General features: G+C 50.0%; 1 protein-coding gene across 2 annotated transcripts in view; it reads right to left on the minus strand.

Moving 5' to 3' along the window:
- The window catches only part of MED27 (mediator complex subunit 27), a 219,647-nt gene that overhangs the window by 10,389 nt on the left and 185,326 nt on the right, over positions 1 to 23,932 (minus strand). Inside the window, exons 5-6 of one of the 2 annotated variants that reach the window (XM_040225445.1) lie at positions 19,315 to 19,422; positions 9,627 to 9,668 (exon numbers count right to left, since the gene is read on the minus strand). In XM_040225445.1, coding sequence (XP_040081379.1) covers positions 9,627 to 9,668; positions 19,315 to 19,422 — 150 coding nt within the window. The remainder of the gene's footprint in view (positions 1 to 9,626; positions 9,669 to 19,314; positions 19,423 to 23,932) is intronic. The other variant, XM_040225447.1, reaches the window with a different exon arrangement.

Here is a 23,932-nt window from a genome sequence, read left to right on the forward strand (position 1 = left end):
GCACCAGGTAGAGACAGACCTGCCCTTAATGAGAAGGGCACTGGGAATCTCGTGGAATGAGAAAATTCTCTGTGGGTCTGGGAGTCAAAGACATGGACCTAGTGTGCTAAATGTTTAAAGAGACAGCAATGCTGCCCCAAGGATGAGCACTGGTTTTATGAAGATGTTGAAAACAGTCCCAGAAGTACTCATTCCATAAAAAGAGGAACCATCACTATTTCAAAACTGAGAGCTATAAAGCCAGTCCTGAAAGTGCTCGGGGCTGGGGGCAATGCTGAGCAGTGCAGAGACTGGCTTCCAACGCTGAGATGAAGTCTGGGAGACTGGAAGCATGGGGTTTCATTTTCATCACTCAGCTCGAGTCTCTAATCCGTACCCCGGATTTGTGTGCCACGGGTTCACACGCCCAGAGGCCTGAGGAGGAGGCATCGAGGTCCAAGGGGACTAGAGATTTACTTAGACAAGATCAATACTCCCTTCAGCACTGATGAAGGAGCCATCTGCATGAGGGCTTATAACTAACTGTCTGCTGGCAATGCTGCTCGGGGCCGACAGGGACGGGGCTGGCTGGGCGGGAACTGGGGAGCAAAGGCAGACACTGCTCAGTCCTGTGCAAAACCCCTACTCGTGGCTTTGAGATCAAGTTCTGTCTGAGAAGGAGGAGGTCTTGTTTGTAAAGTACAGAACGTGGCCTGAGGCACGTAGACTGGGGCCTCCATAAAGAAGTTTTTGTCTGGTGTGAGGGGTTTCCAATCTGACCCTCTTGGAAGTCCCAACCAAAATGCCACCGATGCCCCAAAGCAAAGCCCCTCAATGCCCGGGATTCTTGAGCACAGACTGGCTGCAGACCCTCCAGAGGCAGACGTGTCTCCCCCAGGACGCTTGGCAGCCGCCTGCAGGAGCTTCCCAACACGGGAGCACATGTATGTGGTCCTTGATGACCAGAGTCCTGGTCCTGTCTCCCCTCAGCCCCACATCACACCCCAGTGAACACCGCTGCCTTAGTAACCCCTCCTCCCAGACCAGCTTCCCTGACTCTGCTCTCCAGGCTTGAGCCTGGAATGCCCGGGCCCTGGCTAACTTCTTCTCTCCCCTGGAGACTTAGGCCAGGGGACTCCCCTCCCACCCTGGGCTCTCCTGCACCCCCAGCAGCACCCTGTGGACATTCCGGTTCTGTGCTTGCCCAACTGTGACCAGAAGTCCCTGCCTCGCCCCAGGCGATGCTCTGCACTGGATCCACACGCCTGGTAGGGCCCCAAGAGAAGGAGAGATGGAGTAGGCAAGGTGCTATTTTTGGCCGATGGGGTTAGGGGAGCAGAGTAAAAAGGGGGTGTTCAGGGGTGGAAAAAGCTGAGGTCCTGGGGTACCTTGGGGAGGAACACCTGGGTGAACAGAGAAACCCTATGGCAGCCTTGAGGGAACTCTCCAGAGTCCTGACCAGCTTTGTGCAGCTTCCCTGGGTGGCTCAGGGGTCAAGAATCTGCCTGCAATGCAGGAAAATGTGGGTTTGATCCCTGGGTTGGCAAGAGCCCCTGCAGAAGGCAATGGCATCCCACTTCAGCATTCTCCCCTGGGAAATTCCATGGACAGAGGAGCCTGTACAGCCCACGTAGTTGCACAGAGTCAGACAAGACAGCAACTAAAGCAACCACCACAAAGGCCTAGTGCGGGGCCAAGAGGAGGCGCTCACAACAGGTCCTTCACATTTCCCAGGATTAAGGAATGAAGCCTCTTCATTTATGAACGAAAAGAGCTCAGAGCTTTCCAGATGGTAAAATGCCAGGTTTTGCTGCTGGCTGCCAGCAGAGCCCAAGCCCGAGGACACCTGAGTTGCTCTGTGCCCACTTGGTGTGATGTTATTTTCTGCGGGAACAGCCTGGCGGTTAGAGAGACACATCCAAAGACATCTGGGCTCCCAAGAAATACAGACAATACCACCTACTTGCCCCTCGAAACTGAGGCAACCGCAGGAGAAAGAGCAGACGCTGCAGAGCCTGAGAGACGGCTCTGCTGCCGTGCTGCTGGGAGCCTCTCGGGAGCCCTGCTGGGTGGGGAGCACTCCCATCTCAGTGGATGGCCAGAGGGGCCACCAGCCCTCTCAGGACCCCAGGGCATTGTTTCAGGTCCCGGGACCGGGATTCTACATCAGCGTGTTGGAGCTGCCCAGAGGGTACTGCTGGGGTTGGGGGGGGTCTGTAAGCTGGGGTGCCGATTTCATGAGGCAGGTACCCTCATGCCCTTTGTTTCACCGACGAGGGGGCTGAGGCAAGGGAGGCCACATGGGGAGTAGAGGCCAGCCCGGCCAGACTGCCTCTCTCTGGACTGGTCACCGTGGGAAATGTGACCGGTGAGGCTGAGCCTCACAGCGGTGCAGTGGGGGCCGGGCAGGCACGCTGCCGGGAAGGCGCTGCAGGTGTGGGAAGGGGCCTGGGCCAGGGCAGGAGGCCGGGCTTCCCAGAAGCAGCTGCTAGGCTCTGACCCAGGGCACATGCATCTCGGGCAAGCCCTCAGGAAGAAGGAAGCTACGAGACGAGAGAAAGTCCTCTGCGAGTCCTCTAATGCTGGAGACCGCAAACCACTTCCAGCCAGCAGGCGGGCTTTCCTGCTTCACGGTAACTGCAAGCCGGGGTCCACAGGAGGCTCTTGGTCACAACCACCCTCCACGGAGGTGCAGGGAGAATTGCCCAGGTAGTAAGGTAGGAAAAGAAGCGATCAACCCTATCCTGCTTTAGAAGCTTGTGAATATTTAAGAGACAATGTGGTGATCAAGGCTCAGGGTGAGCAGAATGCCCCTCCTCCCGTCCCTGCAGGCTCTCAGGTCCCAGGGCCCTGGGCTGACACTTAATGACATCCCCTCCTCCCTTCTTTCTGCTGACCCAGCGAGGTCAATGCAGTCCGGCTCTCTGCTCAGGAAAGGGCTGCCCTCTGGGATGACCCTGGAATTGTCCGTCACCTCTCCTGTCCTGAAGCTTGTCGACAGCCCAAGGCTTGGCTTCTGCAGCGTCCCCCTTCCACTGCTCATGGAGACCACCAGCAGCAATCTATTTTCCTTCATGAAGCTGCCCCTCAGCCCTTCGCTAGTCAAAGGTGCTCCCTTGGCTTTTCCGATTGGGGCTACGAAGACACACGTGGGAGGCAGGACAGAAGGCATGGAAACAGGACGCCGATGCCACCGTATCGGCTCCGCTGCGCGTGCTCTCCTTTCGGAAAAGGTTAGACAGCGTTTAAGAGTAAAGGGGACAAAACACAGAGGCCCTTCCGACAATGTGAGACCCCTCTTTGGGTCGGGGGGTGTCCCCTCTAGGTGCAGGGCCTCTGCTGATGGCCTCACCTGAGCGGGACACCCGACAAGAGCAAGCACAGAGACCTGGCGGGAGGTCAACATCCCTTCCAGGGCCTTCTCTGTGCTGTCTGGAGAGGGGCTTCTGAAAGAAAGCGGAAATGAGCTGGTGGGAAGGTATTTAGATATTCTAAGGCATGAGACTGAAAAGAACTGAATGAGTATTTACTGAGTCCCTCTGGGGACGTTCGATGTGACAGCAGGTACAGACATGTACAGACATGCACAGCCCTAAGCAAGAGGCGAGTCCTGTCCTCTGGGAACACCCCATGCTGGGACAGCCCTCCTTCCTGGGCTTGGAACTGGTGACGAGTTAGGTTTGTCACAGACTATTTGGGGAGGCTGGAGGAGGAAATGGCAACCCACTCCAGTATTCTTGCCTGGGAAACCCCCTGGATGGAGGAGCCTGGAGGGTTACAGCCCATGGGGAGGCAGACAGCTGGACGTGACTTAGCCAGCGAACAACAATCTGGATAGGCCTTCGACTTATGCGAGGGGCTCAATGTCTCAGAAACTTCCGAGAGCTGACTTTTCTGGGACACAATCTCACCTGCTGACAAGCTCTGGGTAGCCACTTGATAAAGCTTCCCCTTGATGAAGCCTCCGCCACAGAGGCCAGTGTTGGGATCGAAGCCTGAATGAGGGAGTCAACAACCGAATGAGCGAGTGAGTGGGCCCAGGCATGGAGGAGCAGTGGCGGCCAGCCCGCCTGTCCACGGCCAAGCTCAGCGCGGGACTGAGAAGGTTCCTCTTCCCTCTGCTGCCCCTAGAATATGGAGCAGGGTGGTCCCGGACACCTGGGGCTGTGACTTTTGTGCTCTGCCCCTGAGCGAAAGAGCTGGGACGCAGGTGCCAGACCCTCCGAAGCCACCTCTCCGCCTCTGCCGGCCTACCTGGGACTGTGAGCCCTCCCTCTCTCTCTGGCCTCCTTGCCAGGATTTAACTCGGTAAGTAGCTGCAGAGTTGCTCCCGCTCTTCCCAAGTTACTGGATGAAAATGCCCACTGTTTTGAAGAGAGGAGGTTAAAGATCAAAACAGTGAGTGCCCCTGCAGAGTTTAAATGTCAGAAAAATCCGAACACGCTTGAAACCTTTCCCGGCTCTTTGTGATTCTGCCCTTTCAGACGGTCCCCTCTATTTCCAAGTTCCATTTTCTCAATCTGCTCTGCTGGAGACTTGCCGGCTATAAAAAGCTTCTTCGCCCCAGGACTGAGCGCACAGCGCCTCCGGGGCACCACAGTAAATACGGGGGCCTGTTGGCAGTCGCGGACCCACGGCCAGCTGTCCCCGGCCCTCCACCGCGCCCCACCACCGGGGAAGGGGGCTAATGAGGACGAGACAAAGGGCTCGCCGACAGGCCCTGTAGCAGACAAAAGGCAGGTCACACTAGCTTCCGGGGGCCGGATTTGCCGTGGTACCTTGAGTGCTCGTCTTTAACCTGGGGAGCCAGGATCAGACCGAGGAGAATTTGACAGGTATGAGTTTCCAGAAATAAAAAGGTGAGTGTGAGCTTGGCATGGCTCTGTGAGTCAATGCCTGCTCCCACCTCCAGCTCTGTCACTTTGTGGGGAAAGACCTGGGAGGGCTTCCCGCCTTCCTGTCAGGCCTCCTTCCGCAGTGGCCGCCACTGCTGCTCGTGGGCAAGAAAACAGATGATCCACAGTAACTGTGACCACATAATGAGCGCCTAGGAAAGGGAGCACTGGGGCTCAACCCCAGGGCAATGCAGAGAGAGAGCTCCCCGAGTGATGCCAAGACAGTCATGCTGGCAGCCAGTGTCCCCAGCTCAGGGCCGGGGTGCAGCCCCGCCATCTACCTGTGCGGTTAGGACACATTTCTGCCCGAGAAATGCCTTCTCGCTGGTGACCAAGGCTCCTCCCTGGCCTCGCACTTTCTCAGTCACTCTGACTTCTGTTCCAGGTCGACCTTCCTGGATCAGGGCCGCTCAGTGAGTCTGCCCTGGTCGGGCTGCTGGGTGGGTGTCAGTGGGCGGATGACGGGCAGAAGGGAACGCTCACCTCTGCGATCCCCAGCAGTGTCTTTCTGGGAAACGCTACAAGCAACATCAATCAGGACACCTAGATTTTAAGTGGGTGGACAGGAAGAAAATAGAATTCTAAGAAAAAGCTGATACTAAAAAGCAGAGTTGGGAAATGCTGCCACCTCATCTCTTCCTTGGCATGTTGAGTTTGAAATGTTAAACAACATCCCGTCAATTGGACCCGGCCTTCAGAATCTGCAGGGAACATATGGCCCCAGCCTTGCTTTCAGTGGGTGGTCTGGCTGTGGAATAGAGAGGGCTGCCCTCTGACCTCCAACACGGCCTGAGACGAACACAAGGAAGTAAGCCCGGTGCGGTTACTCCCCTGCCCTGTCATGATTCCATGTTACACATTCCTCATCCTCTTTACCAGCAATTTCCCAAGAGAACAAGATCCCGACGCCCTGCCACGCGACTATGATGAGTTGGAAAACTTTATTGATAAAGGATTCAACTCAATTTTGTGCTACGTCATTTTCCAATATATTTCTTCATTTCACAGCACACAGACAATGTTTCGGGAGGGAAGGGAGTGGATTCCTTAATCCAGTAACTATTACCTGCCCCTGAAAAGAGAAAAAGGACCTTAACATCACCCGCCTTTCGTTCTCATCAGCAAGCACACTCTCCTGCCTCCAAACTGTCACTCTTTAATCTAGTGCGGGTCAGTCTCAGAGGTCAAGTCCATTTAGTTAAAATACAGGTGAGGGGAGGGATGACACAGGAGCCCAAGAAAGGGCTCTGCACAAATATAGACAGCACGCCATTCACCGGCCGAGACAGAATTCCCGTCTCTACAAATTCTTCCACTTCTGCTGCTTTGAACAGGTTACATAAACTACAAGGAGGGAAGTGGTGGGTGCTCCAGAGTCTCCCCAACTAGCTAATATCAAATTTTAAACCCTGCCGCACCGTGTTTGTAGTTTTAAAGACATATAAAGAGCGCTTGGCAGGTTATTTTTAGGGGCAGTAGAATACAAATACAGCACTGTCTCTCTAAATCTGTGCTTCACCAAATCTGTGTTTCACACATTTTACAACTTCCTAATAAACTTTCCGCTTGCATTCAAAAATACTTAATACCACACAGAACGTTAAAAAATTTATTTGTCAAGGCAAGCCTGGGCAAGGCCCTCCCTCATGAAGGGTATCTGAATGGAAATTGGACCATTGTTAAAATCCCAGATTGTGGTTCTGTGATGCTGGGAGTGCGGGGCAGCGGTGGAGGGGCTGAAGTCATCACCTGTCTTCCCTGGAGCCAGAAAGTAACCAACTGCAAGACCAGAGGACACAAAGATAAACCAGGTTAAACAAACAAACAAACCCAAAACATTTTAGTGTTCCTCACTGTGAAGGGGAAACAAGATACAGATACTGAGCAGCGTTCTTTCTCCTCAGAATGCTTTTCAAATGCTGCTGGAGGAGAAACGACAAGAGCCGTTGGCACGGACAGAGTTAGCAGTGAAGGCCGAGGCTCTATGTGAGCTGAACAGGTGCAGCTGGTCTGGTCACCTAGATAAGAGTGCCTGGATTAACACAGAGTCGCCCACGCTAGCCCCACGTGACTATGGCCATCTTTCCTTTAGGGGCTGGACCCAGGGAGGGAGGCTGTTTTTTCCTTTCTGTGTCTGGGTACCTCAGTTGGATAAAGACGTGTTAGAAGAGTCAACACTATGGTTTTCCTTTTTAAGATGAATTTTAAATTTCAGACTAATTTCAGGTCTGCAGAGACGTTGCAGAGACGGCACACACAGTCCCACAGGCCCCTTGCCCTGCTTCCCTGCTGTTGGCATCTGTCATCATCAGGCAGGTTCATCACAGCAAAGAAACCCATGTCGCCTACTTATTACTGAGTCAAGCCCAGACTTTATTTGGATTTCATCAGTTTCTCCATTGGTAAGTCCTTCCTGGCTCTGGATCCAATCTGGGGCAGCACAGTGCCCGCAGCCGTGATAAGACCAGGATATTTTCCTGCTTGCACACGCTCTCTAGACAAGTGGGGGTGAGCCTCAGACCCTCCCCAGCCCTGGACATCTGTCCCTGGCTTCCCCCTTCCACTGGAGAGGGGTCCAGGGAGCGCTGCGAACTGAGGTACGTTAGTCACCATCAGAGGCTGGTCACCATGCTCCTTTGATACGAAGCCCAGAAAGTGAGGACACTCAGTCGTGTCTGACTCTTGGTGACCCTATGGACTACAGCCTACCAGGCTCCTCAGTCCATGGAATTTTCCAGGCAAGAGTACTGGAGGGGGTTGCCATTTCCCTCTCCAGGAGATCTTCCTGACCCAGGGATTGAACCTGGGTCTCCTGCACTGCAGGCAGACGCTTTACCGTCTGAGCCACCAGGGAAACCCATGAAGTCCAGGCCCACGCCTTAACAGGAACAAGGTTTCCCTTTGGATGAGAACAATGTCCTAGAATGCGACAGAGGTGCTGGTTGTACAATGCTGTGAAAGTACTGAAAGCTGTGGAACTGCTGACTTTAAAATGATTAGAAATGGTTAGTTTTATGTTGTATGAATTTCACCTCAACTGAAAAAACCACCATCACTATCCTATGCTGAGCTACCGGCACACCCCAGACACAGCTATTACTCAAGTCGGGTAACTCGGGCCCAGCCCTGAAAATCATGTCCTTCCTCAACATCGATCCCTCCAGTGGTTCTTCACTGAATTGAGAAAAAAACTCAAGTTCTGCACCAGGGCTGAGGGGCACCTGCCGGCCGGGCCCCAAATCCCACACTCTCCCACCTGCCCTCTGTCTGCTGGATTGCACGGGCCCCCGTGGTGTGCCGGGCTATGCCAAGTCCGGCGTCCACATGGGGTTCAGGGCTGCAGTTTCATAGCCTGGGACCCTCTTCCTGTGGCTTTCCACGTGGCTACTTCTTCACCTGCCTCCTGTCTCAGTTTAACTCGTGCTGCACAGACTCCTGCGACCACTCTGACGTGAAGGAGACCCTCCTGTCCTCGACCACGGCCCCCAGGTAACAGCCTGGAGTCCCTTCCTGCCCCTCTCTCCCTGTTCGTCTTGTTTCCCCTGTAGCACTGAGCCCAGAACCTGCACATGGCAAGGGACAAACAAACAACTGCTGTTGAACGAGGAGGCAACAAGTGAGCTGACAGCCTCCTCTATCGTTTGCACTGCTGGATGGAGGCGGACAGGACGGGGCACAGGAGGAGGGGGCCGCTGCCCTGCCGCGGAGCTGGCCTGAGTGCCGTGGGAGGAGCCCTCAGAAGCCCCAGGTCCTGAGGGGGTCCAGGGAAGGGACCCTTCCACCACTGGGAGCTGGGAAATGGATTTCCTCTGGTCACATTCCCTTTTTTTCCTGACATCTCAGATAGTACTTCTCCTTCAGGAAGCCCGACACCTGAAAAGATGTCACTATAGTACAGAGTTGGGTGGGGGCAGGGTGACAGGTGGGGGGGCCAGCCTGCCTCCCTCAGCCCATCCTTAAGGCACATGTGTAGATTACAGGGCTGTGGGAAACTGAATTTAGAAACTGTGCGGTGGGACTTCCCCGGTGGTCCAGTGGTTAAGAATCCACCTGCCAAGGCAGGAGACAAGGGCTCAATCCCTGGTCCGGGAAGATCCCACATGTTGAGGGGCAGCTAAGGACCACAGCCACTAAGACCGCAGGCCCTGGAGCCCAGTGCTCCACAGCAAGGGAAGCCAGCACAGGGAGAAGTCTGTGCTCACAGCTAGAGAGGCCAGTGCAGTGAGAAGTCTGTGCTCACAGCTAGAGTAGCCCCACTCCCTGCTACTAGAGAAAGTCCACACGCAGCAATGAAGACCCAGCACAGCCAAAAATAAACACTAAACAAACAAAACTGTGGGTTAATCTTGGGGGAACTCAAGAGCCTCTGACTTTTTCTTTAAACGTATAATTTATGCATAGTAAAATTTGCCCTTTGTAGGCATTTAGTCTGTGAGTTTTTAAACATATATTTGTGTGATCCCATAATTATGACAAAGAATATTTCCATCACCCAAACATGTTGTTCGACACCCCTCCAGGGACCAGCTCCTGCCCTCACTCCCAAGCCCCGGCAGTCACTGCTCTGATTTCTGTCACTGATGTCTTGTCTTTTCCAGAATGTCACATAAATGGAATCCTACACTGAGCAGACTTCTGTGTCTGGCTTTTTCACTTTTTAAAAGGTCTCTGATTTAAGACCAATATTTCCACCTCGAAGTTATCGCATTTCCCTAAAAGCCTCTTGAAGAAGCAGCAAAAAGGAAAACTCACCTTTTGGAACACTTGATAGTTGGATTTGGACCATATATCAAGCTGTGGGGGGGAAAGAGATAAAATATCAGTATCAATTTTAGAACTGTGGACTCCAAGAAATGATATTGTAACTACTGTTACTAAGCTTGAAAAAAACCCTATGATTGTAAGAAAACCACGTGCTGGGCTTTCTTCATCAACTATGGTGATGTGAGGAGATGAACTGAAGAGACATAAAGAAGTCAGCTCGAGGCACCTGCGGCGCCCACGGCCCCGAGGGCACTGTTCTGACACTGACTCCTCCTCGGTGCTCCTGCACCACTCACCGCCATGGTCAGTCTGCCCCAGGACCTCTGCACCTGCGGTGCCTGGACTGCTTCCCCCACAAACCCTCGCACAGCTCCTCATATACTTCCTTTGGCTCAAACGTCACCTGTCCAAGAGGTATCGCCCAGTTCCTCTGTCTTAAAATATCATTCCCATACTTGTTGTCTTGCTTCTCTTTATCCTTTCAAAAATTAAATATTTTCAGTGCACTTAAAACTGACTGATGCTTTTATTTCTTTTGTTTACACCATCCTGGCACAGGATAGGGCCATGTCACAGGCACGTGTGGAGGAAAGCAGACCCCCGCTGTTGAGCACCTGCCCCCTGCCAGGCACACCCTGGGCCTTCCACGTGTCCTCCCCCACCATCCCCAGGACGAGCCCGGGGAGCTGGTCCCACCAGCAACCTTCCTTCCCAGATGGTGAGACTGCGCTTGGAGCCATTTGACTGCCCACGGTAATCTGGAGAAGCTTCTTATGGATGGCCTCGCTTGGTGGTGCTCAAACCTGGCTGGCATCAGAGGCCCTGAGGGGATTTTTTGTTTTTTTAATCTACAGATTTCTTGGTCCCTTCCCTGGAACGTCTGAATTAGGAGGTCTGGAGTGGGCCCGAGAATATATTTGTGAAAACAAGTATATCTGTTTTCACAGGGCTCCACAGGTTCACTGTGATGAAGCCCTGTGTCAGGAACCCTTGGTCGGGGAAACAGCAGTCTGAGATGGAATGTGGGCAGAGTTCAGAGTTCAGTCCTCGGGCCACAATCGGTCCTGCAAGGGATGCTCTGTGGCTCAGTCTAACCAAAGCCATTCTGGTTTGAGAGGTTGTATGAGAAATTAAATCAATGCCTTCTCACTGTTTCCAGAGGTTAGAACAAAAGGGAGTATGGAAAAGTAGAATTACCCCCCACCCCCAGTACAGTGAGGAAACTGCAGATTAAAAGAGGGGCCATCAGGAGGTCCCACGGTGCTCAGAAGTCAGCTTTAATATCCGAGTTCAAGAGTGGAGCAAATTGAAACGCCTGGTCAGTGTGCCTCTTGAAACCTGCCTTTGAGGTTGGCCAGCGGTCGCGGCAGGAAGCTGAGATGTGGCTACTTCAGCCTGTGTGTTGTGTTTTGACTCTGGAGCGCCCAGGAGCATAAGGAGCCATCAGCTGCGAAGACTGCTCTAGGAAGACCAGAAGTGCTACGCCTGGTGTGGGACAGGCTGGAAGTCTGTCTCTGTTCTGAGGGCTTTCTGAAAACCGTCCTCGGGAGGGAAAGGTGGGGCTGGGAGCAGGCATGCATGCAGTTTTTCTGGCTCTTCCTGTTCATAAGTAGAAGAACATGGATGGTACGGAGGAGCCCCCCACCCTCTCCAGCCCTCGGCAGGTTCCCGCTGGAGAGGGTAAGTTTAGCAGATCCAAGTCCAGGAACAATGAAGGAAGAGCTGTGACTAAACACTGATTTCAATCCGTCTGCTTCCCGCCACACCCACTGCAGACCCACCCCCTTCTTGCATCTCCACAGGAGACCCCGCCTGACCGTTCTCCTTCTAATCTGGCTGAACTGCTCTCCAGAAAGAGGGTGTCAGTTTTTAGTCACTGCCCCTCACTTTAAGCTATTGGATGGAGTAAGAATTTTAAACCTCTTCAGACATTAGATTTTTAATTGGATAGGTTAGCAATTTGAAGGGAGAAAAGTGACATGTTACCCCCAGATAACTCTGAAGGAAACCTCCAAATACACATATGAAGTTATTAATTTCCTACATTAGCAGTTCTGTTGAAGAAAACTGCTGGGCAGCCGGTCATATCTGGGAGGATAAGTCAGGTTCATATCATGATCTTAGTGTCGTGGTTTAGCCCAGAGCTTCATAAACGTTACATTTAAAGACTATTCAGACATTGTGGAAGGAATGAGAACAACTTTTTGTATCTTTTAGTCTTAGTGCCAAGATGACAGGGAGATGGCAAAGATTCTAAATCTAAATTTTGGGAAAAGTCACATCAGTGCCTGAACTTGGAACGAATCTAGCTCTTTCCATTTTCAGCCCACAGCTGCTGCTGCTGAAGCTCTCTGCTGCTGATCCTGCCTGCCTGTTCCCATCACACACAGGCAGACACAAACACAGGGCCACAGAAAGAGAAAAGAGGAAGAATCTGCATAGAGACTGAGAAGTTAGTCTTCATTTAAAAGAGAAAATTATATACATATTAAAAAAAGCCCAGCCCTTCAGAACCTGCAAAATGTTTTAAATAGAAAAATTATCCAGAGAGAAGTATGCACCGGTTTAATTAAGAGGCGGACCCTCCAGCTAAACTGTGACTTCTCAAAACATACTTCGCTCATTCCAAGTGAGCACACTGCTCTTTTGGAAGGTGGTTTAAACTTATTATTCAGGACCCCAGGGACTGGTTCTGACCATCTGGGATAGAAGGACGTTAGGCAATACAACTATCTCCCAGGTGCGCGGGGCTGAGAGAGGAATCCGATGACAATGGCTTCCCCCTTTGCTGGGAAGGCACAGCAGGCAGTTTGTCCTTGATTTTCTGCTAGATTTATGCCAAAGAAAGCCGTTTAAGCAAGTGTTCTGGAGTCAGTGCCCTGCCTCTCCTCAGGGCCGGGAAGATTTCAGAAACTCATTTCAGGGAGCCCGGACAGAGCCAAGTGAATATTTATCAGCTTCAGCTTATTTGTTGCAGAGGAGGGCATGGCTACCGATTCTTTGTTGGCTGCAATATTCAAGAATGAGGATTCTGGAAGCTACAAAACTTTCAGCCCCCTGAATGAGAAATGATTCTGAACTATAGTGTCAAGAAAAACAAATGAAAGCATCCCCTCAGTATTCTGGGCAGGACTTAGAAAGATCTTAAAACGGAAAAGTCAACTTTCCGGTAATTGGGGCTGAACCTGCCATCTTCGGAGCAGCCCGTCAGACTCCAGGGACCAGAGCGAGTACTTTACAGGTGGGAATGTGGCCTCTTCTCAGGTAAAATGGAAACGCACCCCTCAACGACCACCTGCTTCCGCACAGACACACCTGCTCTCGGGTTTCATGTCAGACATCAGAGGTCCTCCCGAGGCACAGGAAGAAACAGTGACAGCAGTGACAGTCAATTTTACTCACCGAAGAGAAAAAGCCGAACATCCCCAGGTCAGTAGGCCAACGAATGCTGACTAAGATGCAGCCACCGCCATCGGCATCTCTGGCCCCTCCAGGGAGGACGGATACCGTTTGCTGATGACTACATGCTTAGCCTACAGTGACCTGTGTTATCTTTCTAAAGTCTCTCAGCAGTTGCATGGTGATGACAAAATTATTTCCAATTCACAGCTGAGGAAACTGAAGCTCAGAGAAGTTAAGGGACTTGTCCGACATCACAGGTAATATGTGGTAGAGAATTCAAAATCGGGTCAGTGATTCTTAGTGAACCAACTTATGGTTGCTGGGAAAGGACGGGGGGACGGGACAATCAGGGAGTTTGGGATGGACACGTACACACGGCTTTATTTAAAATGGATAACCAACAAGGACCGATTGCATAGCACAGGGAACTCTGCTCAATGTCATATTGCAGCCTGGATGGGAGGGGAGTCTGGGGGAGAACGGATACATGTGTATATATGGCTGAGTCCCTTTACTGTTTACCTGAAACTATCACAACATTGTTAATTGGCTATACCCCAATACAAAATTAACAGTTAAAAAAAGAGAGGCTTCAGCTCTTAACCCAGGAGTAAGAGGGCCTTGCAGCTATAATCCAGATGGAAGGGGACTCACATGGTCCCCCCTCAAGCTGTCACAGTTCAAAGGGCAGGGGGCATTCTTGCAAAGTTCAAAATGACAAACCTTCCAGGCCAGGTCATGTGACAACCATCGGCACTAAAATTCCTTTAGTGGCAAGTGAAATTGACGGCAGCTCATCAGAAAGTTATCAGTTCTTCATTTCAAAAAATCTACTACAATGAACTATAAATGATTTTACACTGACACTTTCAAATAAAACTTGTCTCACAGAGATGTCAACTTCTAGAGCTTTCATTTCCTAGTAGCTTCATCCTGCAAGGTCAACAGGTGATGGGTCAGGAGGGGCAGGGTGCTATAAACCTGCAATGGTGATGGACTCCTCCACAGTCATCCAAGTCAAGCCACAAACTTCTACTGGGTCATCCACTTAAGTCTGCCCACTCTCCTCCGGAGAATAGAAAAGTGAAGGAGCTTCACAGGTCTGTTCTTCAACTTTTCACTTTCAATCAGGACATACATTTGTTACTAAAAAAAAACTGCTGAGAGTGCCATTTCAGGGCATCCTCGGCATAGGAATTAAACTGGATTCCCCTTCCCCAGCTTTCACCCTTCCCCCATAAGTAACAAGAGGCCATTTTTCTGAAGGTCGTCTGAACAATTTCAAAGGCTATAACAAATCAAAATGTTCCCTGCATCTAATATCAAACGGGGCTGATGCCAACACTTATTAGAGAAATCAGATTCAAGCTTCCCCCAGCCTCCTCGACCCAAACACACACACACATCCAACTTTGAAGTGGGAAGAATGCGGGGATCAGAAATTACCCTGGAGACAGCTCTGGCTGTCTTTGAAGGTTCCCTTTGATACCACCATTTCTTCTCCTCCCTTGCGCTAGGAGGCTAAAAGCTGCTTTTTTTTTTATTATTGATATGGGGTAATTAATGAAGCTATAGCATTAACATAACCTAAATCCCCTAATAAGATAAATTCAGCGGAGACACTTGCATTTTTTTCCAGCTAGGTCTGACTGTGTGGAGTCAGAACAATGGCCAGGTAGTCAACCTCAGGCAGACTCTCAGCAAGCTGAGTCAGGACTCTGGGCTCCTCTCTGACAACAATGCAGAGCGGGGCGGCAAGTCTCAGCAGCATTTTTATATTTTATTAGAGGAATTACTCTGCTGGTGCTTGGCATCAGAAGTACGCATCCAGGTAAAGAGGACGATCGGGGCAGAGGTGGTGGTTGTTAGTTCAGAGTGACAGATAGGCTTGGTGCGACTGTAATGGGTGGGGGCAGGGAACCTGCCAGAGCTGGGAATTGGGGGTGGCTCAGAGCCACTGTTGTGTCAAAGCAGCTAAGTAAACCTTTTAGAAGCTGGTTGCTTTGGATTTGGAAGACACAACTGCACAGGCAGGAGGAATTCGGACCCTTGGAAGCTGAGGCAAGGCTTTCCAAGCCGCAGCCACTGGGTCCGGGCAGTGGTCCACCCCAGGCAAGCGCTCAGGCACCAGCTCAGCAAATGCAGGGCTGTGCCTCTGGGACAGCACAACTGCAGGCGGAGACTGGCTCTCACAGACCACACCTCGAGCGCCAGTGTCCTTCCGAATGCCATGTTTCCTCTGGGATGCGCCAGACGGTTCAACACACAGACGACACTAATGCAAGTGTATATAAACTCATGAAGTTCACATATACCAGGATCGCTTCTAAAAACAGAACACTAATAATGTCTGCATGACTTTCTTTTTATCATTTGTAAAGTACTCTGAAAAAAACAATGGAGGTGGCACTGATCACTCTGGCTAGGCGTAGTTTCTGGGCAGAGCAGTCGTGTGAGCGCTTGTCTGCCAAATGTGGTAGATGTGCCTTTAAAACAACACGTGGACTCCATCCTCTCAGCCCTGCTCTTCTGACTTTCAGGGTCCCTGCAGATCACTGGGGCCCATGCATGCCATTGTAACAGGGAGCAGGGGGCCTCCCAAGTCTCCTCTGTGAAATGACTCGGGAGAATTCAGGCTCCCGGGCACACATTCACCTTCCTTCTAGGGAACAGAGACCCACGCTCATCTCTCATCAGGAAACTATGGCCCGTGTGCACGTGTGTGCCTCCTTTGTTCTTTCCTTATGACGAAAGACCCTGATGCTGGGAAAGATTGAGGGCAGGAGGAGAAGGGGACGACAGAGGATGAGATGGTTGGATGGCATCACCGACTCGATGGGCATGGGTTTGGGTGGGCTCCGGAAGTTGGTGATGGACCGGGAGGTCTGGCATGCTGCGGTTCATGGGGTCGCAAAGAGTCGGACACGACTGAGCGACTGAACTGAAGTGATGACATCAGTCCCCGCTGCTTTGTCTAGTACCCATCTCTAATCTCCTTCTTTGGTTCCTGTCTCTAATTTCTGACTCTCCACTCTTCCATCCCAGCTAAAGCATTTTCACATCCCCAGGGGGCTTTTTCATTATCCCCTCCCAACACATTATTACTCGCCTGTGCTCCAGGCCCTGTTGTGTATCCACAGGAGGGAAAGGCACTCCAGACAGAGCCTGGGCCCTGGAGGAGCTGCTGGCAGAGGGAGGTTTGAGACCTGGCTCCGCGTGTGACTGGGGGCAGCCACTTTGCCGCTCTGGGTCTCAGGTTCCTTATTAGGAACATGAGTCTCACAGTGGTCCCTGGGGTTCTGTGGCCACTGGAAGTGAAGTCTGCTTTGTACACGGCCTATCAGAACAAACATGGAGTGCGCCAGTATTTCTATTAATTACTAGGTAGACACGTCAACAAACAACTAGGATGTACCAGTTCTAGCACCAGAAAATGATTGTTCAAAACACTGCAGAGGTAAGAATGATGATGACAATCTGTGCTATAAGTTGAGGGACACCCAGGCCTGTCACCTCTGGAGCCCGTGCGCATGGAAGAGGCCTCCAGGGGAAGGGGGACAGGACGAGAAGAGAGATGGTATTCGGTCAGAGCAAAGGGAAGAGTAAGTATGTCAGGTGAGCAGGAGGTGCAAACATCCCAGGTCAAGGGCGCAGAGCAGGTGTTAAGCGTGTGGAAGAACCTGGAACATCCTGAGAGCCACAAGGAGCGCAAAAGGCTGGAAGGTAAGACAAAACGTGTGCACAGAATGATGGCAGATGAGGTCAGGACAGGGGGCAGGCGCCAGGATCACTAGGCATTTCTAGGTCTTGCTAAGGGGGTCTGGATTTTATTCTACAAGCCAGAGATTTCAGAAGGGTGTTTTGCCAAATGCCAATGTCACAACATGCTCCAAGAATAAAGGAAGAAGAAAAACGGATGGTCAAACTGGTCAGGAAAAGATTGCATACTACATACCCATCTTGGGAGACTCACAAAACACACGGGCAAACTCCAATCTCTGAGAATTTCTACAGTAAAGAGTCCCACTGAACTTTCTCTAACCCTGAGTTTCCCAAACTCTTTTCATCATGGACTGCTTTGTGCCCAACGTCTACTTATATGCCTCTTTTCTGCTCTGGGCAATGGGGGGATGGCAGAAAGCAAGAAATCACCCCCTTGACCGTGTATTCCAGGAAGACAGCTCTGGAGGCCAAGTGAAGGACAGACGGGGGAGGGAGGCAAGACGAGACACAGGAAGTGAGGAGGCCAAGGCTGCAACTTGGAGAAACAAGGAGAACTGAGAAGTGGAGATGGACGGGAGGCGCCTGGCTGCAGGGATGAAGAGGGGGACTCGCCAGAGCCTGCCAACAGACTCTGAACGGAGGAGGCAGGCCTGAGCCGTTGGCTGGCACAGTCACCCTGGGTGAGGACTGGCCCAGGGGCGTTGAGGCTGATTTTGGACAGGCTGAACCTGAGGTCCAGCCGGGGAGGAGGTCTGACTCTGACACCCATCAGTGGGGATCTCTACGAGGGGACGCGGGAACCCACAGGGACACGAAGGTGGCTGAGAGGCAGGAGTGTAGCAGGGAGGGGGCCCCTGGGGAGTCTGGGAGTCATGTGGGTAGAGGGGAGGAAAGGAACTACCTCAAACAGCTGAGGAGGAGCAGTCAGAGAGAAATTCTAGAACATATACACTTGAGACCGTTCCCTAACTACCGGATTTAAGTGCAGAATAAAAATAATACTAGTTATCACTTACTTAGTATCAACTAGCTGGCAAAGCCCTTGCAAGATTTTGGACACTTTCAGTATGGGGCAGTTAAATAAATATCATGTGAAGACTGATGTGGGAACCTCTACTCCTTGTGCTCTGTGTTCAGAGTATGCTTCACTTGTGTCCTGAATTCAGTTGCTCTTCTAGTACACAGCTTTTATGTATTTGTAAGTCCTCGGAGAGCAAGGGCTGGGACTCACACCAGGGGTGACTATGAAGCTGTAAATCACAAACAGAGGCCACAAGATGACCACTGACTCGGGCTCTGGGCCAGGGTCTCCCCTGGCCAGGGTCTCCCCCAACCCAGTCTTGCCTCTGCTGTTGCAAAGGAGTTTGGGACTTCTTGCTTAGACTCGCCATCAGAGTTGACAAGCCACGTACACCATGGCTCATGCTTGCCCCGATTATCTACTTTATTCTCTACCCTTGCTCCAGAGGCATTTTGGTCTTTCCAAAAAGAAGGGGGAAAGCTTCCCTTGAGGAATGCTTTCCTCTCCATGGGGAGATTCATGAGAACTTGGCAGAGCCCTGCGGGTGAGAGTAGCTGCCCACGGTGACAACACTGGAGCAGAATGTGGAAATTCGAAAATGCTGGGCTCCTTGATCAAAATACAGACCTCGTTACTGTACGGGTCACACCTCTTACATAATGCACAGGTATGTGTTAAGCTACAGTCGTCACCTGTTTTTGGAGAGCGTCCTGTCCTCATTATAACGTGGCCATTGGTACTAACAAACTTTTACATTTTAATGGTATTCATGAAAAGAAGGGAAAGCTCCAGGGAGAGGGGAAGACGGAGGCTCAGTGCCAGAAGTGACCAGGGCGTACCTGGGTGGGTTTCTCTGGCAGAATGCTCATCACGCTCTGGAAGCACACACAAATGAAGCCTGTCGGCTCCTATTAGCATCCTCTCGTGCGCGATCTCCATATGGAGGGTGTGTAGTCCAGAGGAATCAGGGGTTCACACAGGTGGGCGTCCCATGAAGCAGCTCAGCCATGGAAATAACTCATCTTTTTTTAACAGCAGTATTGAACGTGCACTACTATGGACAAGCAACTTCTGGCAGATACCCCTTAGTTTTGAGGGAAAAGACGGTCGGCAGGCTGTGTGTCAGACTTACTTGAATTTTCCTCATGGTTCTTGGAAAAGCAAAATGCTGAACCCTAGGCTACTGATGTGCTGCATGACTAGGCGGAGGGGGAAAAAAAAAGGAAAAAAGAGAAAGAAATCCACTTCCTCAGAAGACACATTTAATGAGGCAACTGGGGTCCAAGGTGATAAGTTAGAAATTCAACTAAGGGTATCAGGCTTAAAGGAAAAAAGCAGAAGCTTGAAAAATGCAAGGGGAGAGAGAGAAATGTTTTTTGTAAAGCGTTCGGCTTCACGCTGATGAATCTGCGCTTGTTGATCATTTCAGCTCTGATTGCCAGTGTTTAATGTCATTCATCTGGGACTCGACTACATTTGTTCTGGAATACAGAAAGTAACGGAGAAAACAAAAGACGCCGGCATGCTTACCTTGCCATCTTCTGTGTAGACGTTTTCATTATACCCCTTCACTATCGTTCGATCGATGAACAGGCTCCGCATGACGACGATCACTTTCAACACCTTTCCCAAGGTCACCTGGCAAAACACGTGGGCAAACCTGAATGCTCACCCGTGAACATGCAAACCACACAAGCTGGGCAACACAGCAAGAAGAAGGCCACCTCTGTCTGCTTCTGAGAGACGCACCAGTGGACACGTGGAGGAAGGCAGGCATGGTGGTCACTCCTTGTGCCAGCCTCCTGAGGCATTTAAGGTGGTGCACGTCCCAGCTCATCTAACTGCCCTGAATTTACTTATAATTTTGACTTATAAACTCTCAGAATAAGTTCTAAATGTCTGTCTGCTGGATAAAGCAGATCTCCCTTTTATTTTGTCTCTGTCTTAAGATTACTTTCTTGAAAGGTGATCCTATGACGGTGGCCTTGCAGGAGTTAGTGAGCACATTTGTCTTCATATGATGTCATGACCCTTCGTACGCTCACGGAATATGCAGAGAGTACAACACGGAGAGATTAAAGGCAGACACCAGATACCCCCTGGTTGAACGATCTATTTTAACAGCTGGTGGAAAAGTGGAGCAGCTCTGAAGGTACATGAAAAGCAGTTGAGTTTTATCTCCAAAAAGGAACATGATCCTGTAAATACATTTAAGTATCTTTCCTCTCTTAGAACCTAAGTACCAGGACTTCCCTGGTGGTCCAGTGGTTAAGACTCTGCTTCCACTGCAGCGGTACAGGTTCAATCCCTGGCTGGGGAACTAGGATCTGGCAGGCCATGTGGGGCGGCCAAAAACAAACATTACCAACACCAGCTATAAAAAGTGCAGTTTCATATATGCCAGAGGAAAGTGGCTTCCCAGGTGGCTCAGCAGTAAAGAATCTGCCTGCCAATGCCGGAGGCGCTGGTTTGATCCCTGGGTCGGAAAGCTCCCCTAGAGTAGGTAATGGGAACCCACTCCAGTGTTCTTGCCAGGAGAATCCAACGGACAGAGGAGCCTGGCGGGCTGCAGTCCATGGGGCTGCAAAAGAGTCGGACACGACTGAGTGACTAAACAACCACAAAGGGGAAAAATAACCTGATGTGCTTGTTGAGCAGACTCAGCCCTCAAGACAGTCAGCACCTTCCACTCTTTCAGGGGCTCACATAACCCTTCTGATACATTGCCAGGCCTCTTCTTTTCGTCTCCTAGATGAGACCCTAAAGACAGACTGGGCACAGGACCCAAACCAAGGCCCACTGTCTGGGCTGTTCTGTGAAGCTCTGACACCACAGGATTGGCTACAGGGAACCCTCTGGACTCAGACCAGAGTCTCCCCGCAAACAGCACTCCTCATGTTGCAACTCCAGCATGCAGACCGTTTCTGGGGGTGCCACTTCCAGCCAGCCTTCCCTCATTCCCCATTTCCTACAGTTTTTAACCTCAGTTCAGTTCAGTCGCTCAGTCATGTCCGACTCTCTGCAACCCCATGAAACACAGCACACCAAGCCTTCCTGTCCTTCACCAACTCCCAGAGTTCACCTAAACCCATATCCACTGAGTAGGTGATGCCATCCAGCCATCTCATCCTCTGTCATCCCCTTCTCCTCTTGCCCTCGATTTTTCCCAGCATCAGGGTCTTTTCACATGAGTCAGTTCTTTGCATCAGGTGGCCAAAGTACTGGAGTTTCAGCTTCAACATCAGTCCTTCCAATGAACACCCAGGACTGATTTCCTTTAGGATGGACTGGTTGGATCTCCTTGCAGTTCAAGGGACTCTCAAAAGTCTTCTCCAACACCATAGTTAAAAGCATCTTCTCCAACACCACAGTTCAAAAGCATCTTCGGTGCTCAGCTTTCTTTATACTCCAACTTTCACATCCATACATGACTACTGGAAAAACCACAGCCTTGACTAGATGGACCTTTGTTGGCAAAGTAATGTCTCTGCTTTTTAATATGCTGTCTAGGTTGGTCCTAACTTTTCTTCCAAGGAGCAAGTGACTTTTAATTTCATGGCTGCAATCACCATCTGCAGTGATTTTGGAGCCCCCGAAAACTAAAGTTTGTCACTGTTTCCATTGTTTCCCCATCTATTTGCCATGAAATGATGGGACCAGATGTCATGATCTTCGTTTTCTGAATGTTGAGTTTTAAGCCAACTTTTTCACTCTCCTCTTTCACTTTCATCAAGAGGCTCTTTAGTTCCTCTTCACTTTCTGACATAAGGGTGGAGTCATCTGCATATCTGAGGTTATTGATATTTCTCCCAGCAATCTTGATTCCAGCTTATGCTTTTTCCAGCCCAGCATTTCTCATGATGTACTCTGCATAGAAGTTAAATAAGCAGGGTGACAATATACAGCCTTGACGTACTCCTTTTCCTGTTTGGAACCAGTCTTTGTTCCATGTTCAGCTCTAACTGTTGCTTCCTGACCTGCATACAGGTTTCTCAAGAGGCAGGTCAGGTGGTCTGGTATTCCCATCTCTTTCAGAATTTTCCACAGTTTATTGTGATCCACACAGTCAAAGGCTTTGGCATAGTCAATAAAGCAGAAATAGATGTTTTTCTGGAACTCTCTTACTTTATCAATGATCCAGCAGATGTTGGCAATTTGATCTCTGGTTCTTTTGCCTTTTTTAAAACCAGCTTGAACATCTGGCAGTTCACAGTTCACGTATTGCTGAAGCCTGGCTTGGAGAATTTTGAGCATTACTTTGCTAGCGTGTGAGATGAGTGCAATTGTGCGGTAATTTGAGCATTCTTTGGCATTGCCTTTCTTTGGGATTGGAATGGAAACTGACCTTTTCCAGTCCTGTGGCCACTGCTGAGTTTTCAAGATTTGCTGGCATACTGAGTGCAGCACTTTCACAGCATCATCTCCACCCTACCGTCCCCAACAACAACAGTTTCTCTCCTTCATCAGTCCTGGGTGTCGATGAACATTACTAACACCGGGTTCCTTCAATAATGCTGAGTTGATCTCTATTTCTATATTCCCTCAATGGTACAGAATACAAAAAGGCTAAGAAAAAGACACGACACTTTTGTTTATATTTAAGAGAATGTTAATAAAAGCATCTCACATCTGCATAGTACTTTTAGATTCTGCTATACCATGTAACATTTAATGGGTCACTTCTTGTAAAATAAGAAATCACTATTTAAGGATGCCAATAAACCGCCAAGGCAGGAACAGAAACTGCCTTTAATTTACGTGTAGTCTTGGAAGGAAGCAAGGGAAGGAAAGGAACCCAGTTATAGTTTGGTAGTCATTAAGCACTGAAGTCCCTCCCATCAGGAAGCTTCCACAAGATTCTTAATCTTATCCATCAGAGGGCAGACAGGATGAAAACCACAATTACAGAAAACTAATCAAAAAGATCACATGGGTCACAGCCTTGCCTAACTCAATGAAACTAGAAGCCATGTTGTGTAGGGCCACCCAAGACGGACGGGTCATGGTCGAGAGTTCTGACAAAATGTGGTCCACTGGAGAAGGCAATGGCAAACCATTCAGTATTCTTGCCTTGAGAATACCATGAACAGGATGAAAAGGGAAAAAGATAGGACACTGAAAGATGAACTCCCCAGGTCAGTAGGTACCCAATATGCTACTGGAGAAGAGTAGAGAAATAACTCCAAAAAAAAATGAAGAGATGGAGCCAAAGCAAAAACAGGGCTGAGTTGTGGATGTGACTGGTGATGGAAGTAAAGTCTGATGCTACAAAGAGCAATACTGCATAGGAACCTGGAATGTTAGGTCCATGAATCAAGGTAAATTTGAAGTGGTCAAACAGGAGAAAGCAAGAGTGAATATCAACATTTTCGGCATCAGTGAACTAAAATCAACTGGAATGGACGAATTTAATTCAGATGACCATTATATCTGCTACTGTGGGCAATAATCCCTTAAAAGAAATGGAGTAGCCATCATAGTCAACAAAAGAGTCCAAAATGCAGTACTTGGGTGCAATCTCAAAAACAACAGAATGATCTCTGTTCATTTCCGAGGCAAACCATTCAACATCACAGTAATCCAAGTCTATGCCCCAACCACTAATGCTGAAGAAGCTGAAGTTGAATGGGTCTATAAAGACTTACAAATCTTCTAGAACTAACACCTAAAAAAGATATCTTTTTCATCATAGGGGACTGGAATGCAAAAGTAAGAAGTCAAGAGATACCTGTAGTTAACAGGCAAGTTTGGTCTTGGAGTACAAAATGAAGCAGGGCAAAGGCTAACAGAGTTTTGCCAAGAGAACGCACTGGTCATAGAAAACATCCTCTTCCAACAACACAAGAGATGACTCGACACATAGTCAGCACCAGATGGTCAGTATCGTAATGAGATCGATTATATTCTTTGCAGCCGAACGTGGAGAAGCTCTATACAGTCAGCAAAAACAACAAGACCTGGAGCTTACTGTGTCTCAGATCATGACTCCTTATTTGAAAATTCAGGCTTAAATTGAAGGAAGTAGGGAAAACCACTAAAACATTCATGTACAATCTAAATCAAATCCCTTACAATTATACAGTGGAAGTGACAAATAGATTCAAGGGATTACGTCTGATAGAGTGCCTGAAGAACTATGGATGGAGGG

This window comes from Oryx dammah, unplaced genomic scaffold, assembly GCF_014754425.2.
Source record: "Oryx dammah isolate SB20612 unplaced genomic scaffold, SCBI_Odam_1.1 HiC_scaffold_25, whole genome shotgun sequence".
Classification (NCBI taxonomy): domain Eukaryota; kingdom Metazoa; phylum Chordata; class Mammalia; order Artiodactyla; family Bovidae; genus Oryx; species Oryx dammah.